At 48.0% G+C, this 18,207-nt stretch overlaps 1 protein-coding gene and 1 long non-coding RNA gene across 2 annotated transcripts; one reads left to right on the forward strand and one right to left on the reverse strand.

Moving 5' to 3' along the window:
• Positions 1-1,696: 1,696 nt before the first annotated feature.
• On the reverse strand, positions 1,697-4,230 carry ZBTB12 (zinc finger and BTB domain containing 12). The gene is made up of 2 exons (XM_045866607.3): positions 3,995-4,230; positions 1,697-3,490 (listed from the first exon to the last, which is right to left on the reverse strand). The coding sequence occupies exon 2, from the start codon at positions 3,468-3,470 to the stop codon at positions 2,091-2,093; it is 1,380 nt and encodes a 459-aa protein (XP_045722563.1). The 5' UTR covers positions 3,471-3,490; positions 3,995-4,230; the 3' UTR covers positions 1,697-2,090.
• Positions 3,635-17,585, forward strand: LOC129045569 (uncharacterized). Its single transcript, XR_008505508.2, has 3 exons — positions 3,635-3,754; positions 9,885-9,993; positions 17,322-17,585. It is a non-coding gene; the product is annotated as an uncharacterized LOC129045569 (long non-coding RNA).
• Positions 17,586-18,207: the final 622 nt, after the last annotated feature.

The raw sequence follows: 18,207 nt of genomic DNA on the forward strand, positions 1-18,207 counted from the left end.
GGGCTGCAGGGGAGAATTCCTGCCAATCCTGGCGTCAGCTCAGCGGGGAGCCGAAGGTGAGGCACGCCTGGGTCCAGGTGTGGCTTCTCCATCCCCCGCCTGTTTTTAGGTAACGAAAGAAGTGTCTGACCCTCACGGCTCTTGGCAGCGGCTGTCTTTCCAATCTGGCCCGCCTAGGCTTCTCCCGCCTCTGGGTGCTTTCTGGTTTCTGGGTCGCCAGATAGAAGACTCGGGCTCCGTTTTGGCCTCGCTTCTCTAACGAGCAGGAAGGGGACAGTGGGAACGCGCGGAGGACACCTTTGCTCGACTGCTTTTACCTTGCTGCTTCATGTCTCCTGGAGCAGCGTCCCCTTTTGAAAACCTGGGGCTAAATGTCTCTTCTGTTTATGCCAGACCTGTTACGCCACCATGTGCACTAGGGATCCAAGTAAGCCCCCAGAGGCCCAAGAGTTATTACTGCCTGGTGACACTACTAAGTAACCTTTTTTTTTTTTTTTTGCCAAACACCTCCCAAGCATAGTCAGGCACTACGCGGGTCATAAGCCCAGCTAACAGTGGAATTATGAATATTACACCAAGATATACAACCTTGATAGCATTATTTAGGGTACCATCCCTTTACGGATTACATTCTGGTCAAAGTTCAGAAAAAACCCTGTTACGATTTCACACGCAGTATTTGATAGAAGCCCGTGGTTGGGCTATGGGGCACCTGAGGCCAATTCAAGGCCTTCTGGGAACTGTAGTTCTCTTTGGTTAAGAACTATTCCAGAGCTTTGTGGGACTTGTAGTCTTCTCCATAACCCTGATCCAAGCATAGTGGGTTTTTTTTAGCTTTTCAGAGGACATGTACCCTTTCGTCAGAACATAAATGCCCAAACATAGGTTCCTGCTTACAATTTTGGTGGGCATAATGATCACCTTTATAGCTCATCCCTAGGGCTGATACTAAACTCTTGTAATAGAAGGGGAAGTTGTGTGTTATCACCATGGCCAATCATAGAACATAAGCGTGAGATACCTGTTAGAGGTGCTGAGGTTGCAGAACTGGGAGGGTCTCCAGCCAGAGAAGCCCACTTGTCACAATCCCCTGCTCTTGTCAAGTCTTCTTCAGGCATGGGACCTGCATGAGCTTTGCGGAGTATTGAGCAAATGCAATAAGGAGGGAGACGCTGTCTAGGGTGGGATAGTCATATACACGCAGTTGCCAGACAGAGTATAAAGAAAAAAAGTGTTTGGCTTTTTTTTTTTTTATTTATTTTGTGGAAAACAAAAGCAGAAAAACTAAAACCCCAAACTCCAGAAAAAATCCTAAAAAATACGTTTTTTTCTTAAAAAATACTGTATGTCTCTACTCCTCTCCCTCCCCTCCCAACAGCCCTCCTTGTATCCTTTCATCTAAGTGCCCTACCCCCACCCCCACCACTATTCATCCTTCTTGCTATTGTCCCCCACTTTTCCATATCTACCCAGGATGCTCACCCCCAAGTTCTCTTACCTGGCACCTGACATGGTTCTCCCTAGAGTTTCGGTGAGCCTTTTCCCACAGTCCCATTCCCCCAGCATGCAAGAACTGTCTCCCCACTTCCTTTTCTGGGATTCAATAATCCTTTCCCCCTACCACTCCCTCTCCCAAGGATCTATTCTATGCAGGAGCATGTAAGCTGCCTCCTGCCAAATTCCCTCCCAATTCCCACCCACCCACCCCCCATCTCAAGAAATATCAGAACCTCTCCCTGGGCAGCCTTAACCAGGAATAAAGCATTTTCCTCTTTTTTTCTTCTCAATCTATAAGACCCTTTCCCTCCCTCCACATATCCATGCACCTCTAAGAGAAGAAAATTTTTCTCTGGGAGGCCATATCCCCTTGGCCTTCTCAAAGAACCCTCTCCCTCTCTTTTTTTCTTCTGAAAAGACAGGGGTCTTCTCTCCAGGGAATCTTCAGCCCCTCCCTCAGGATGTGTCTGCTCAGGTTCCCCCACCGTACCTGCCTGATCCCGACCCTCCCACCCCCCCATTCTCCTGGGCCAGGGAGCTCCCTTCCCACTCAGCCCAGGGACCCCTGCCTCCTGGCCTCCGAGCCTGCCCCGCTAGCGGATGAGGACGTTGATCTCGGCCACGCTGGCCTCCAGCACGTTCTCTGCCGTTGTCTTGCCATGCTGCTCCTTGAGGTGCCGCCTAATGGCGGGCTTGTGAGCGAAGCGCACGTCGCAGTAGGAGCAGCGATAGGGCCTCGCTCCGGAGTGGAGGTTGAGGTGGTCGTGCAGCGTGGACTTCTGCGTGAAACACTTGCCGCAGATGCCACAGGAGTGCGACTTGACGCCGCGGTGCACGTTCATGTGGCGGTTGAGGTTGCTGCTGTGGTTGAACTGCTTGCCGCAGCGTGGGCACATGAAGATGAAGTGCTGCGCCCGCATGTGGAAGACCAGCTTCTCCACGCCCTGGAACACTTCCGGGCACTTGGTGCACTTGATGTTCTTTAGGGGGTTTCCACTGGAAAAGCCCCCAGGCAGGGGTCCCCTGCTGCCCCCTGCCCCCAGGCTGCCCCCCGCCCCCCGGGCAGCCATGGCCACCGCTGCTGCCTCCACCAGGCCCGAGGTGGCCCCCACGCTGGCCCGGCCTCCAGGGATCAACAGCAAACCCTCCCCTTCTGCGTCCTCGGACAGGCTATAGCAGGCTTTCACTACACCCTGCGGTGGGGCCACAGTGCTGGGGGGCACGCTGCTCTGAGCCAGCTCTCCCAGGTGGCCGCCCACGGAGCCTCCGATGCTCAGACCCCCTCCCAAACCTCCGGGAGGTTTGAGCCGGTGTGCCACCTCCAGGGCCGACTCCACCTTGACGATGCAGATGTCAGACACGTCCTCGTCCTCGTCCTCATCTTCTTCCTCGGCCTTCAGCTCCAGGTCCTCATCCAGGGGGAACTCCAGTTTCACAGGCCGTAGGAGTGGAGGGGGTAGAGGAGGTGGGGGTGGGGGCTTGGGGGCTGGTTTTGGGGTCCTGGCAGGAGGGAGGAGGGATTTGGTGGCACTGACACTGCTCACAAGGCTGGCATCGCTGATCCCGTCCTCTTTGAGGCCTATTTTGGGCTCAATGAACTGGCTGAGGGCGTTCCTGCATTTCTCCACCACGTGCTCCATCTGCAGGTAGGAGGCAGCCGTCAGGTAGTTGACGATGTCCCTGACAGCGAATTCCAGAGCGCCCGTGTAGCAGGAGAGGAGCAGGTCGGCCACGATGCGCGCACTGTGCATCAGGGAGACCTGCAGCTCAGAACTGGGGTTCAGCAGGAACTGGTCCCTCAGGAAAGGCGAGCAGGCGGCCAGGATGACCTTGTGGCCACGGAACTTGAGGCTGTCGGCCACAATGGTCACGTCACAAAACCGCTCCTCTGCGCGGAGCTGGTTCATGTTCCGCAGGGTAGCGGCCTCGTGGCCGGGCAGCTGGAAGCGCAGGACTTCCACCCCAGAGGCCATTGTGGCGGGGGTGGGCAACCCTGGTTGGGAAGGAAACCGGTCAGAGACAAAGGTCTCTGGCTCTCCTAAGCCAAGGCTCCAGGCCCCTCGCCCCCATTTTTGCCCAGCCTCCCAGCTTCAGATCTCCCAGTCTTCAGGCCTCTTCCTCAGTTTCCCCAGTCCCTGGGGAAGCGCTGTCCCTCCGAGAGGACGGAGGCGTGGTTCCCGGGGGCGGGGCAGCGGCGTCCACACCCCCAGCCCGACCGCCCGCGAGGACCGGGCGAGCCCGCGCGCCCACGGGGAAGGTAGGAGAAACCGGGAGCAGAGGCCTGGGGCTCTGGGCTCCCGGGTGGCCCGGGTTGCAGCCTCTTCTCACCCCGCCCCCTTTCCCCGCTGCTTCATTCCTCCGCCCCCCCTTGCACGTTTGCACGCGCTTTTCACGTCCTCCCCCGGCCGCCTGCACGCTTCGTGCACGCCCCCCCCACGTTCAGAGCTCCGTGGCACGCCCCCCCAACCCCACGACCCTGAGTGCACGCGCCTCTCACCTGGCCCGGTTCCGCGCGCTGTTTTTTCCCCCCCTATTTCCCCCACCCCCCCCCGGGGTTGGCAGCGCCCCCAAACACGGGCAGGGCCTGGGCAGCGCGCAGGCGCGGGGGTGCACGAGGCGCGCGCGCGGGGCCAGCTCCGCGTGGGCGTAAGGAGGGAGGGGCGGGGGCGGCTCGTGCAGTGTGTTCCAGGCCCCGCGCGCCTCAGCGTCGGCGAGAACTCGGGTTGGAGGAAGAGGGGAGGGAATTAAAGGAGCAGGATTCCCCCTTTCCCGACCCCCCTTTCTTCAGCAGCCCCCCCACACGGTTAAAGGGCCGGATGGCCTGGCCTCCCCTTTGGCCGGTATTATTTGTCCGCCAGAGCGGAAATACGTTCCACACCCCCCTTTCTCGCTCCCCCTCCTCTGTGCCTCCGGGCCCCGCGGCCTGTCTGCGCGTGCGTGCCAAGTGCCGCGCGGAGGCCCGCTTGCTCGGGCCCGCCCCCCGTTCCCGGCGGCCCGCGGCGCCCTCCGCTCCGCGCCCCCCGGCGCGCGCCCCCGCCTGCGCTCTCCGGCTGCGGTGCTCCCCGCCTGGCCCGCTCCCGCCGACGGTGCTGCCACCTGCTCACAGGGGTGGTGCCGCTGCGGCCCAGCTGTGCTGTGCGGGACAGGGCTGCAGTCGCAGCCCCTCCCAGGGACCCAGACCGCCCCACGGCTATCGGAGCTGTTGGTCGCTGTTGCCCACGCGGTGCATCCTCTGTTGCGTATGCTCACAGCCCCTCTGTCCACACTTCGAGACTCTTTCAACTCTTCGGAAGCTAGTGACCACCCCAGACCTCCTGGCCTAAACGAAGTTTTGACTTCCTAAAGAAACAATCCAGTACCCTCCACTTTTCTCTGTCTCACGATAGTGTAACATCACACCCATCCGACCTTCTTCTCCATTCTTAGAATTGATCCTACTTCTTGGCAAGGCAAACGTCCTCCGCTTGTGTGTACTGTCGATGACCTTGCCCATTTCACCCCTACTGTATAATTAGCCCTAGTACTAATTCTTCTAATTGTGCGATTATTTGTATCAGTACGATTTTACCATCTTTAATCTTTCCTACTGCCGCTGTCCTTCCGATGGCGGGGCTGGCAAGGTCAGAGCTCCATCGCCCTAAACAAAACCTCTCCTCAACTCTGCACCTCTGCCTTCTCTTTCTCTCTCACTCCCAACTAACCTGCGGTCTCCACAGCTTCGCCAACAGCATTTATTAGCACCTTGGAGATTGCCCTGCCCCCTTTCCTGCACAGTCACTTCCCTACCCATCCAAGTCCAGGTGAAAAAGCCCCTGTTTCCCATTAGTTGGATTGGTTGGTTACATACTCCAGGAGACTAGAGCATTTCTCATACACATCAATTTTGAGGAAACTGCTTGTTATATAATGGGTTCAATATCTGGTTTCCCCCATTAGATTGTAAACTTCTTGATTGCAGGAATTATGTTATGGGTTATATTTTGCAAACAAAAGGCATGCAATAAATGACTGGCTGCTGAAGTCATTCCTTTTCAGCTCAGCCAGCATCCACCCAGAAAAAGTTTGTTTCTGACTTAAGCTGAATTCCTGAACTCAAAGGGATGACCTTTGGTGGGAGAGTGGGGGCAGTATTTAGTGGTGCTTGACTCTTGCCTTTCCCTTTTAAATTCTTGCCTTTTATGCCTCCATCCAGTTCTCTTTATTCTAAAATGCCCTCTTTGTAGAAATCTCCTTTGTAGTCAGGCCATATAAATCTGAGAAAGAACTTTGGCTTTTGTGTCAGACACACCTAGGCTCAAAGCCATATTCCACTACCTTTTTTTTTTTTTTTTAAGATTTATTTATTTAGTGTAGAGGAGGGAGGGGCAGGGAGAGGGGGTGGAGAGAGAGAATTTCAAGCAGATTCCCTGCTGAGCGTGAAGCCCTACCCCGGGCTCCATCCCAGGACCCTGAGATCATGACCTGAGCTGAAATCAAGGGTTGGACATTCAACCAACTGAGCCACCCAGGTGCCCCCATATTCCATTAGTTTTTTAGAAGACCCTTGGGCAAGTTACTTAATTTTCTGAATCACAGCAGCTTTGTCTTTGAATTGGAGACCCTGATTTTTCACAGGGCTAATGTGAGGTGTAAGGGAGCCTGGCAAACAGTAGGTGCTAGAAGAGATAGCTCTCTTCCCCTTTGCCTAATTGGGAGACAGACTACAAAATCTTCAAAAGAACTTTAGCTGGATATTCTGTTTCCCTGTCTCATCTCTTCTCTCCCTCATTGCCAAACTTCTCAAAAGAAAGTTCACACTCCAGTGAAATCAGAAATACAAAGGCTGTCAAAGTAAGAACTGAAGTTTGTAAAGTTTTGTATCCTGTCACCTTCTTGCTACTTCTCCTTTCTAGGGGAGTGTGAATGGGACGAGGGGCCTCAGCTTGGAATTTAAGACAGGTTCTTGGGTGGCAGATAGAGCTGAGAGCTGATGAGTCCTTCAAGTGCCAACTGCCCCCCCCCCCCCCCGTTACAGTTTTCTATGGAAACAAACCGTAGTGCACAAGGCTGTCTTCTCCTGTGCAGCCTGGTGGGGAGATGCTGTAGGGGCTATTTTACCACATAGCCCGTGTAGGGGGATCTAGATCCTTGTCCCTTGGTCACAGACTTCTGCTAGTGTGAGATGAGGGACCCTCCTGTCCCTGGCTTGCAGTACTAAACTCCCTGGCATAGTGTCAAGGATGGGTAAATTCAGGATTCTTAGTGGGCATGAGAAATAAAGTCTGACTAGGGAGCAAGAAACAAGTAGGAGACAGAAGGTCTAGGCTCTGTTCAGGTTGGAGGCCATCAAGATCCCAGAGGTTTCAGTATTCTCTTCAAAAAATGGAGGGGGGCGCCTGGGTGGCTCAGTTGGTTAAGCGTCTGCCTTTGGCTCAGGTCATGATCCCTGGAGCCTGCATCGGGCTCCTTGCTCAGCCTGGAGTCTGCTTCTCCCTCTCTCTCTGGCCCCTGTTCGTGCCCGTCCCCCAAATGAATGAATAAAATCTTAAAAAAAAAAAAAAAAAAAAGGAGGGGTTGTCCTATGAAGTCTCTTTCAGCGCTATGAGTCTTTAAAAGCTCAATCTGAAAAGAGGCGTGTGTATTTTTGTGTCTATGTCTGGGAGAAGTGGTGGAGGACTAGCCTGCTCATGGCTTAGAGAACCACTCCTGGTTATGGATGGAGGCTAGCGGTGGTCTAGATAATCCCAAACAGGAAGGGTTACACATTTCTCTGCGGCGTTCAAGGTAGTTTTGGCAGTGAGTGTACTTTTGCCATATGCTTAGCCTAGACTGGAATAGGTATATTCCTTGAGCTACTAATAGGAAATATTGGACTTAAATCCATAGGCTGATAAAACTTTTCCTGTATTACAATAAAACCTCCAACATCTCTTCCTCTCTTTGACCCACACTCAGCTCTACCCTCACTGTAAGAACCCTGAGTCCTGCTCTGCTGCTCCCTCGGTCTCCTTGTTGCCTGAGCAACTGACTTCCAGGCCTGTGGCACCTGGCTCAGGTCATCCTCTCAGACCCGCCAGTGTCCATGCAGATGACCTAATCCACACCCCAATTAAAAAATAAATTGTCCGGTTTATTTTAAGTTTTCTTAGAGTCATTTGCATGGTTCAACGTTCAAAAAGTATATTTTATTTTATTTTTTTTTAAAGATTTTATTTATTTGAGAGAGAGAATGAGAGAGAGAGAGCACATGAGGGGGGGAGGGTCAAAGGGAGAAGCAGACTCCCCAGTGAGCAGGGCACCCGATGTGGGACTCGATCCCGGGACTCCAGGATCATGACCAGAGCCGAAGGCAACCACTTGACCAGCTGAGCCACGCAGGCGCTCTCAAAAAGCATATTTTACTGAACAGAAAGAGAATCAATACCAGATGGGGATTACTTGCTTGCTTATCAAGAGAATACGTTTGATATTCATTTGGGAGAACATTTTTACCCTGGTGGGGAATAAGGACTCATAAGCACGTGATAAAAAAATCTATCACCTTGGGAATTCTGGCCAATGAAATTGCTCAAGCAAAATAGCTCAACAAAAATCATTAGACTCCTTGGCCTGGGTAGTTCTGGACAATAGAATGGCCTTAGATTGTATTTTGGCAGGACAGGGAGGGATATGCAAGGTAATTAACTCTTCCTGCTGCATTTGCATTAATTCCTCAGCTGAAATAGAAACCCACCTAGACAAGATTAGAGAACAAGCCACTTGGCTGCAACAAATTGCTGCTGAAATCCCAGGAACAGAATGGGATTGGTTTTCTGGTCTGTTTTCCTGGATTGCTCAAGGAATTTGATCAATACTCTGGGCATTAACCCAAGTGGGATTATCTATCTTGGCTGTGCTTTTTATGATTTATCTACTCATAAATGTGGCATGAGTTGCTGCTTAAAAGCAGCAAAAGCAGGAATTAACTTAGTGGTTGTCCAAAGCTTTGAAGTTAGGCCAGGCCAGAGGACTTACAGTCAGGAGCAAACCAGTTTCATTCCTCCAATCGTGATCTTTGCCCCTCTTCAACAGGAACTAGCTAGAGTTCCTATCCCTCAAGACTGAGGACTGACTAAAGACAAGGATGGGGGGCACTGAGACTGGGGTTGCAAGCTCCCACAGACCCCACAGTTTAGACATAGCTGCCTCTGACCAGCCACGTAGCCCGTAGTTACTGTTAAAGAAACCTGTAAGATTGCCTCAGGAAATCACATTCTGTTGCCTCTGAAAAGTCTGTGGGATGCTGTTCTGCCTGAGATGATAAACATCATGTGCCACGTTTGCAAGAAAAGAAATAATAGTTTGCAGCTTAGTAATAGTCACAGGATATAAAACTTCTGCCTTTGTACTCTAGAGGTGACATCACTAAACATAATCTGCCGAGAACGTTTTGCAGTTCCAGGCCCCTAAAGAGGAACAACCAGGCCCCTGCTGCAGAACGACCGCCTCACTACAAATCGCACCAGAACCAGACAAGGAGATGCCAAACGGAAGAAGATGATCAAGAAAGGAAATATTATAGTCGACCTAATCGCCAATCAATCAGCATGATCCAAGACCCTTACCCTGAATTTTCACCCTTTATTTTATTATTTTATTTTTTTGTTTTTAAGATTTTATTTATTTGACACAGAGAGAGTGTGAGCTGGGGAGGAGCAAGGGGAGGGGGAGAAGCAGGCTTTCGCTGAACAGGGAGCCCGATGTGGGGCTCCATCGCAGGACCCTAGGATCATGACCTGAGCTGAAGGCAGATGCTTAACTGACTGAGCCACGCAGGCGCCCTTATTTTATTTTATTTTTTAAAAGATTTTATTTATTTATTTGAGAGAGAGAGAGAGTACGAGCTGGGGTCAGAGGGGCAGAGGGAGAGGGAGAAGCGGGCTCCCCACTGAGCAGGAAGCCCAACTCCGGGTTGATCCCAGGACCCCTGATCATGACCCAAGCCAAAGGCAGCCGCTTAACCAACTGAGACACCAAGGAAGGCACCCCTGAATTTTCATACTTTAAAAACCCCTGCTTGGAAGCCAATGGGGAGCTTAGGCCTCTGAGCATTAGCTCTCCGTTCCCCTGGGTGATGCCACACCAATAAATAGCCTATTTTTCTTCGCTCCCAAAACAAACAAAACCAAAACCCAAAAGTAACGAAAACAAAACCCTGAAAAACAACCAACTAAAAAAATAAAACAAAAATCAACACCCCCAAACCCACAAAATTCAGAAAGTGTAAAAGGGTACGTACTGAAAGGCCTCCTGCTACCTCCCCACCCAGTTCCCCTGCCCTCCCGCCACCAATATTATTTGTTTCTTCAAAGTTGTTTGACCTTCCGACAACTTTTATCTTCATTCCATTTCATCCACTTTCTTGTCAGGCTCGCCCTCTGGTGATTGACAGCATCTGGAACTTCCTCCTTTCTGAAATTTGGAATGCCAGCGCACCATTCTCTGAGTAGCCCTCGGATCTCTCCCTCCTGGGGGACAGTGAGTATACCTGCCCCACTCTCCAGGGAGACCTCCAGGCATCTCGTCTTCCCTTTCTCCCTGTCCAGCCAAGAGAGCACTCACATGCAGCACTCAGCTGCTATGACCTAGCAGCACCCTTTAGTTGGGTTCTTGGTGCCCCTTGGTGCACTTGGAAGAGCCCCTCTGCCCCCCATTCCTGAGCCGCCACCCCTCTCCCTATCCCCTTCTCCCAGCAGACTGAAGTGCCCTCCTTCACGCTCCAAACATCTCTTTCTTTGCTCATCCTTATTTCCCTTTCCTTAATTTCAGAGCCTGTTGAAAGCCCATCCATCCTTCCTACATCCCATTCTTTTTTTTTTTTTTTAAAGATTTTATTTATTTATTTGTCAGAGTGAGAGAGCACAAATGGGGGAGTGGCAGGCAGAGGTAGAAGCAGGCTCTCTGCTGAGCAGGGAGCCCAATGCGGGGCTCGATCCCAGGACCACGGGATCAGGACCTGAGCTGAAGGCAGACACTTAACTGACTGAGCCACCCAGGCGTCCCCCTACATCCCATTCTTAACCTTGCTTTGTTTCTTGCTCTCCTGGGCTTTATACTCGCCCCTTTATTTTTAAATCCAGACAAGACTTTGCTTCCTTAAAAGAAAAAATCCTTCTTCAGCCTGGTCCCTCTCGGCTGCCACCACATCTTACCTTATCCTTCTCAGCACAGCCAGCATTCCAACTGTCCCCCACGCCTTCGTGCTCATCCTCTCTCCTAAGAATATATATTGTGAATACATTATATACATAGAAGAACGTATAAAATGAGCATGTAGAGTTAAAGACAAACGAAAACAAGGGGCACCTGGGTGGCTCAGTCGGTTAAGCATCTGCCTTTGGCTCAGGTCATGATATCAGGGTCTTGGGATCGAGCCCCACATCAGGCTCCCTGCTCAGCAGGAACCTGCTTCTCCCTTTCCCTCTGTTGCTCCCCCTGCTTGTGCGCTCTCTCTCAAGTAAATAAATAAAATCTTAAAAAAAAAAAAAAAAAAGACAGATGAAACAGAATACCTGGGCACCTGACCACAGCTTAAGAAATAAATTCCCAGGACCTTAGATGTCCTGTGGGCTCCACACTGACTGCATCCCTCTCCCCTCCTGCAGGGTGACCTCTACCCTGAATTTCTTAAGTATATGTCCATTTCTTGTCTTCATAATTTCACTATCTATGCATGTTGTAGGTATTCCTAAATAGCATTCCTAAATAAAAAATAGCATTTTTATTCCTAAAAAAAAAATTTAGCTTTGTGTGTTCGATCTTCACATAGATGGAATCATATGTTACGTATTTTTTTCTGGAGCAGGCTTTTTAACTCATTCTGATTTTGTTGGGTTGTATAGTTGTAATTCATTCACTTCCTTTCTATTGCATGCTTACACCACAATTAATTAATCCATTGTCCTGCTGATGGACATTTGCGTTGTTTAAAGATTCTTTTATTTGAGAGAGAGAGAGCAAGAGCAAGCAGCAGGAGGGGCAGAGGGAGAGGGAGAGAGAATCTCCAGCGGACTCCCTGTTGAGCATGGAGCCTGATATGGGGCTGGATCTCACAATCCTGAGATGACCTGAGCTGAAATTGAGTCGGACACTCAACCGACTGAGCCACCCAGGCGCCCCACATTTGCGTTGTTTAAACTGGTCGTTATCACAACAATGCTGCTGTGAGCCCTCTTTTACTCTTCTCTGAGTGGGACATGTAAGCTTCTCCAGGGCAGCAGGCTTCAAACTAGGGACCTATATCCCTGTGGTGCAAGAGGACTGTCCAAGTAGGTGGACCTGGATAGATGTGAGGGAACCCTTTTCAGATCTGACTCTCCCAAAAGGCATAGGGTCCTGAGGAGACCCCTGTGAAGGAGAAACACTTGCCCCATTCCCTTGCCCAGCCCTCCCTTACCACAGAAACTAGGCCCCAGGGGCATTCAAGAGGGTCAAAACACCAGGGCACCAAAGGGACAGTTCCAGAATCTGTGTTGGTTCTGAGAAAGTGAGTGACCTAGCGACATCATTCTGCAAGTCAGCTACTTTCTCTGTCCTTTCAACAAAGTTGAGTGTTAGCTGATTTATTTATTGTTTTATCCTTTTTATTATTGAGGTGAAATAGATATAACATAAAATTAACCATTTTGAAGTGAACAATTTAGTGGCATTTAATGCATTCACAACGTTGTGCAACCGCCACCTCTATCCACCTCTATCTCGTTCGAAAACATTTTCATCACCCCAGAAGAAACCTGTACCTGCTAAACAGTTGCTCCCTTCCTCCCTCCAGCTCTCAGCAATCCCCAGTATGTGTCCTGTTTCTCTGGAACTATCTATTCTGCTGGATATCTTGTGTAAATGGAATCATGCACTATGTGGCCCCAGGTGTGGCTTCTTTCACATAGCGTAATGCATGTCTATGCATGCTGTAACGTGGATTGGTACTCCCTCCCTTTTTATGGCCGACTGATATTCCAGTGTATGGATATACCACAACTGGTTTGTTCATTCCTCCGTTGATGGATGTTTGGGCCATTGCCACCTTTTGGCGACTGTGACTAGTGCTGCTATGCACATGTATTTGTTGAGTACCTGTTTTTAGTTTTTTGGGGATATGTACCTAGGAGTTGGATTTCTGAGTAATTCTTTTTTTTTTTTTTAAAGATTTTATTTATTTATTTGACAGAGAGAGACACAGAGAGAGAGGGAACACAAGCAGGGGGAGTGGGAGAGGGAGAAGCAGGCTTCCCGTGGAGCAGGGAGCCCGATGCGGGGCTCGATCCCAGGACCCTGGGATCATGACCTGAGCCGAAGACAGAGGCTTAACCGACTGAGCCACCCAGGTGCCCCAGATTTCTGAGTAATTCTATATTTAACTTTGGAGGAACCACCAGTTTTCCAAGGCCACTGAGCCATTCTGTATTCCCACCAGCACATTGTATGAGGATCCCAATTTCTCCACATCCCAGCTATCACTTATTTTCCATATATATGTATTTTAAGCCATCCCAGTGGGTATGAAATGGTAGCTCATTTTGGTTTTGATTTGCATTTCCCTAATGACTCACAATGTTGAGTACCTTTTCAGGTGGTTGTTGGTGTCACTTATATATCTTCTCTGAGAAATATCAATTCAAGTCCTTTGACCATTTTTAAATTTAATTGTTTGCCTCTTTGTTGTTGAATTGTAAGTGTTCTTTATATATAGTGGATACTAGATTCTTATAAGATACACGATTTACAAATATTTTCTCCCATTCTGTAGGTTGTCTTTTTTACTTTCTTGATGAAATGTCTTTAAATTGGGGCACCTGGCTGGCTCAGTCAGCAGAGTGTGCAACTCTTAATGAGTTCAAGTTGCATGTTGGGTATAGAGCTTACTAAAAAAAAAAAAAAAAAAGTAATAAAGTGCTTAGAAGTACAAATATTTTATTTTATTTTTTTAAGATTTTATTTATTTAATTGACAGAGAGAGACACAGCGAGAGAGGGAACACAAGCAGAGGCAGAGGAAGAGGGAGAAGCAGACTCCCCACTGAGTAGGGAGCCCGATGTGGGGCTCGATCCCAGGACACTGGGATCATGACCTGAGCCGAAGGCAGACGCTTAATGACTGAGCCACCCAGGCGCCCCTAGAAGTACAAATATTTTAAATTTTGGTGATGTCCAACTGTTTTTCCTTTTGTTGCTTGTGCTTTTGGTGTCCATATCTAAGAAACAATCACCTAGGGGTGCCTGGCAGTCTCAATCAGAAGAGTGTGCAACTCTTGACCTCAGGGTCATGAGTTCAAGCTCCACATTGTGTGTAGATTACTAAAGAAAATAAATAAACTTTAAAAAAAATCACCAAATCAGGGGCGCCTGGGTGGCTCAGTTGGTTAAGTGACTGCCTTCAGCTCAGGTCATGATCCTGGAGTCCCGGGATTGAGTTCCGCATCGGGCTCCCTGCTCGGCGGGGAGTCTGCTTCTCCCTCTGACCCTCCTCCCTCTCATGCTCTCTGTCTCTCATTCTCTCTCTCTCAAATAAATAAATAAAATCTAAAAAAAAAAAAAAATCGCCAAATCCAAGGTTGTGAACTTCTAACCGTTCTTAAACTCTTGTATTTAGGTTGTTGAACCATTTTGAGTTAATTTTTGTATACAATGTGAGATAGGGGTTCGACGTCATTCTTTTGCATGTGGATATCCAGTTTTCTAGCACCATTTGTTGAAGAGACCAGCTGATTGATTTTTGATGATAAGTCACTGTGTTTTGGTATATAACTTCGTATGATTTCAAAGAACTTAGTGACATTGCTATGACAAAACTCCTTCCATTTACATCTACATATTTATGTGAACAAAATTTTCAGTTCTTAAATCTATAAAAATGAGAACTAGGGGGACGCCTGGGTGGCTCAGTCGGATGGGCATCTGCCTTTGACTTGAGTCATGATCCCAGGGTCCTGGGATCAGGTCCTGTGTCAGGTTCCTTGCTTGGCGGGGAGCCTGCTTCTCCCTTTGCCTGCCACTCCCCTTGCTTGTGCTCTCTCTCTCTGACAATAAATAAATAAAATCTCAAAAAAAAAGAAAACTAGGAATAGAATTCATGCTGAATCCTGTCTAATTCTAGCAATAAGTAATGTTCATTCATGTAGTTCATAAATACATGAACTAATTGAAAAGAAAGTGGCCGAACCATCTTGTTTAGAATTGTACTTCTTTTTAAAAAAAATATTATGTATTACTAACTTATTTTTTAAATTAATTAATTAATTAATTAGAGTAAGCTTTACACCCAATGTGGGACAAATCATGACCCCAAGATCAAGAGTTGCATGCTTTACTGACTGAGCCAGCAAGGTGCCCCTAGAATTGCACTTCTAATCTAATTTTATTTATTTATTTATTTAAAGATTTATTTATTTACTTTAGAAAGAGAGAGTGTGTGTCAGTGGGGGGAGGGGCAGAGGCAGAAGGAGAGCAAGAGAATCTCAAGCAGAATCCCCGCTGAGTGCGGAGCCCTACCCAGGGCTCCATCCCAGGACCCTGAAATCAAGAGCTGAAATCAAGAGTTGGACGTTTAACCAACTGAGCCACCCAGGTACCCCTCTAATTTTATTTTTTATGCTTAATCATTAGTTAGCAAAGTTTATCAAATATTCATGTTGTTTTGACAAATTAATTTTTAATGATAATCATAATAATTACTTAATCCAGAAGGAAAAGTTTGAAACTTAGAGCTGTAAGGCCACAGGAAATTTTAAATTTTCCTTTTTTTTTTTTTTTTTAAGTAGGTTCCATGCCCAGCGTGGAGCCCAACATGGGGCTCAAACTCATGACCCTGAGATCAAGACCTAAGCTGAGATCAAGAATCTGATGCTTAACCGACTGAGCCACCTGGGTGCTCCTAAAAATTCAAATTTTTAAAGAAATTTTATTTATTTTAAGTAAGCTCTACACCCAATATGGGGCTCAAACCCAAGCCTTGAGATCAAGACTTGTATGCTTTTCCCACTGAGCCAGCCAGGCACCCCTAAAAATCCATTTTTATCTATATACATATTTTCATTGCAGAGAATAGAAGACTTTCAAACATAAGCCATATTTAGTAAGATAATGTTTTGGTAGGTCAAAAGAGAAATATGAATTCAGAAGAAATGGCACATGTGAAATTTCTGATTGTTACAGAAGAGAGTGGTCAAGGGCTTTTTAATGAATCAGAGAGGGTAAAGGGTCAGTATTTACAACACACTGGAAATTGCATCTTCTTGCAATGACTTAAACATTTCAGGAAAATTTTAGATAGTAGCATAAAAATGTGCATGTACCTACATATGTATGTACCTACATAGTTTACAAACTTTTTTAAACACGAGCAACAAAGTTTAAAGATGAAATGCTTCTCACACTTTGTTGTGCCTGTGAATCATCTGGAGATTTGTTCAAATGCAGATTCTGAGTCTGAAGGTCTGGATGGCGCCTGAGGTTCTGCATTTCTACAAGCTCCCAGTGATGCCCGCGCTGCTGGTCTGTGGACCACGCTTTGAGTAGCAAGCATCGGTACACAGTAGGCCCCCCTTATCCGTGGGGGATACGTTCCGAGACCTTCAGTGGATGTCTGACACTACAGAGGTCCCGAGCCCCATAGATAACTATTTTTTCAACACATACATACCTATGATAAAGTTGAATTTATAAATTTGAATTTATAATTTATAAATTATAAATTTGAATTTATAATTTATAAATTTATAAAGTTGAATTTATAAACAGTAAGATTAACAAGAGTAACATAATACAACAGAACAATTATAACAATATACTGTAATGAAAGTGATATGAATGCAGTCTCTCTCTCAAATGTCTTATTGAACTGTACTCACTCTTCTTGTGAGGACGTTGGATGATAAAGCGCCTGCGTGAGAGATAAAGTGAGATGAATGACTGGCATTAGGCTCCTGTTGACTTGATCCACTTGATCTGTCGGAAGTAGGATCATCTACTTTCAGACCGAGGTTGACTGCGGGTAATAGCAGCTGTGGAAAGTGAAACTAGGGATAAGGGGGGTGGTGCTGCCTCAGATAAGGGGGTTACTGCTGCAGATAAGGGGGGGCTGCTGCGGATAAGGGGAGATGCTGCTGCGGAAAGGGGTTTCTGCCGCGGAAAAGGGGGGTACTGCTGTATTCCTACCAGTGGAACTGCTGGGCGATGGGATCTTCACATGTTCCACTCCCCTGCCTGATGCTGAAGTATCTTCTGAAGTAGTTGTACCAATTTACACTCCCCAGTAGTGGCCTCGCCGCCGCTTGTGAGGTCACCCCAGGCTTCCTGACTCCCAGTGCTCGCCTCACTTGAGCCTTCTGCAGCCGGGGGCGCATTTGACCATGCTTGTCTGGTACACCGCCTTCCCCTGGTTTCTGTGACACCTCTTTCTTCCGGCTTCCCTTTCTTCTACAACCTCAGGCTCCTCTGCAACCCCTTGCTCTCTTCCTTTGTCCACCTTTTAACTGTTGGTGTCCTTGGCTTTTATTCTCCTTGCTCTTCCTGGGCCATAGCTTGTGCACTTAAGAGGTGGATTACCACCTGGGAGACTCTGTGATGGTTAGTTTTATGTGTCAACTTGGGTTGGCTATAGTACCCAGTCCTTTAGTCAAACACTACTCTGGATGTTTCTGTGAAGGTGTTTTGTGGATATGATTAACATCTACACTCAGCTGACTCTAAGTAAAGGAGGTTTTCGTTGATAATGTGGGTGGGCCTCATCCAATCAGTTGAAGGCTCCAGGAGCAAAAATTGAAGTTTCCCAGAGAAACTCAAGACTATCACATAGAAATCTTGCTTCAGTTTCCAGCCTGCCAGCCTGCTCTACATACTCGAACTCAAGACCACAACATCAACTCTTCCCTGAGTTTCCAGCCTGCTGGCCTGCCCTGTGGATTTTGGACTTGGCAGCCCCCATAATTGCATGAGCCAATTCCTTAAAATAAATCTCTTTGTATGTATTTATTTTTAAAGATTTTATTTTTATTTATTTGAGAGAGAGCAAGAGTGAGAGTGAGAGAGAGTGAGCATGGCGGGGGTGGAGTGGGGAAGGGGAGAGGGAGAAGCAGACTTCCCACTGAGCAGGGAGCCTGATGCAGGGCTCGATCCCAGGACCCTGGGATCATGACCCATGCTGAAGGCAGATGCTTAGCCAACTGAGCCACCGAGGCACCCCAATCTCTTTGTATTTATGTTTCTGCTTTTCTGGAGAACCATGACTGATATAGATTCCCATGTTTCTGTCTCCCACCAGACCTGCCTCCCATTTCGGGTCTAGAATATCCATCTTCTCCTGAATGTTATAAAGGTACTTAAAACACAATATGTCCTGGATAGAATCTGTTCTCTTTCTCCCCAAACCTGTTTCTCCATATAGGTGCCACCATCCATCCCATCACCCAAGCTAAAAATTTGGGATTCGATACGGACTTCTCTTTGCCCTTCATCCCTCATATATACTTAGCCACCAAATCCCTTACCCATCCAATTAATAAATATATGAGTTCCTACAGTGTGCCAATGCTGAAAGTGCAGGTAGTTCAAGGGAGAGTAAGACCCATTTGCTGAGGGTGTGAAGAAACTGAAACCCTTGTTGATGGGAATACCAAATGGTACTGAAAACACCATGGTGGTTCCCCAAAAAATTAAAAATAGAATTACCATGTGATGCAGAAACTCCACTTCTGGG

This window comes from Mirounga angustirostris, unplaced genomic scaffold (genome assembly GCF_029215605.1).
Source record: "Mirounga angustirostris isolate CCGP_5_RB_7025 unplaced genomic scaffold, mMirAng1.0.hap1 SCAF_8, whole genome shotgun sequence".
Classification (NCBI taxonomy): domain Eukaryota; kingdom Metazoa; phylum Chordata; class Mammalia; order Carnivora; family Phocidae; genus Mirounga; species Mirounga angustirostris.

What these genes read in the sequence shown, in the direction of transcription:
- ZBTB12 (XM_045866607.3), bottom strand. Translation starts at nt 3,470, where the DNA reads ATGGCCTCTGGGGTGGAAGTCCTGCGCTTCCAGCTGCCCGGCCACGAG.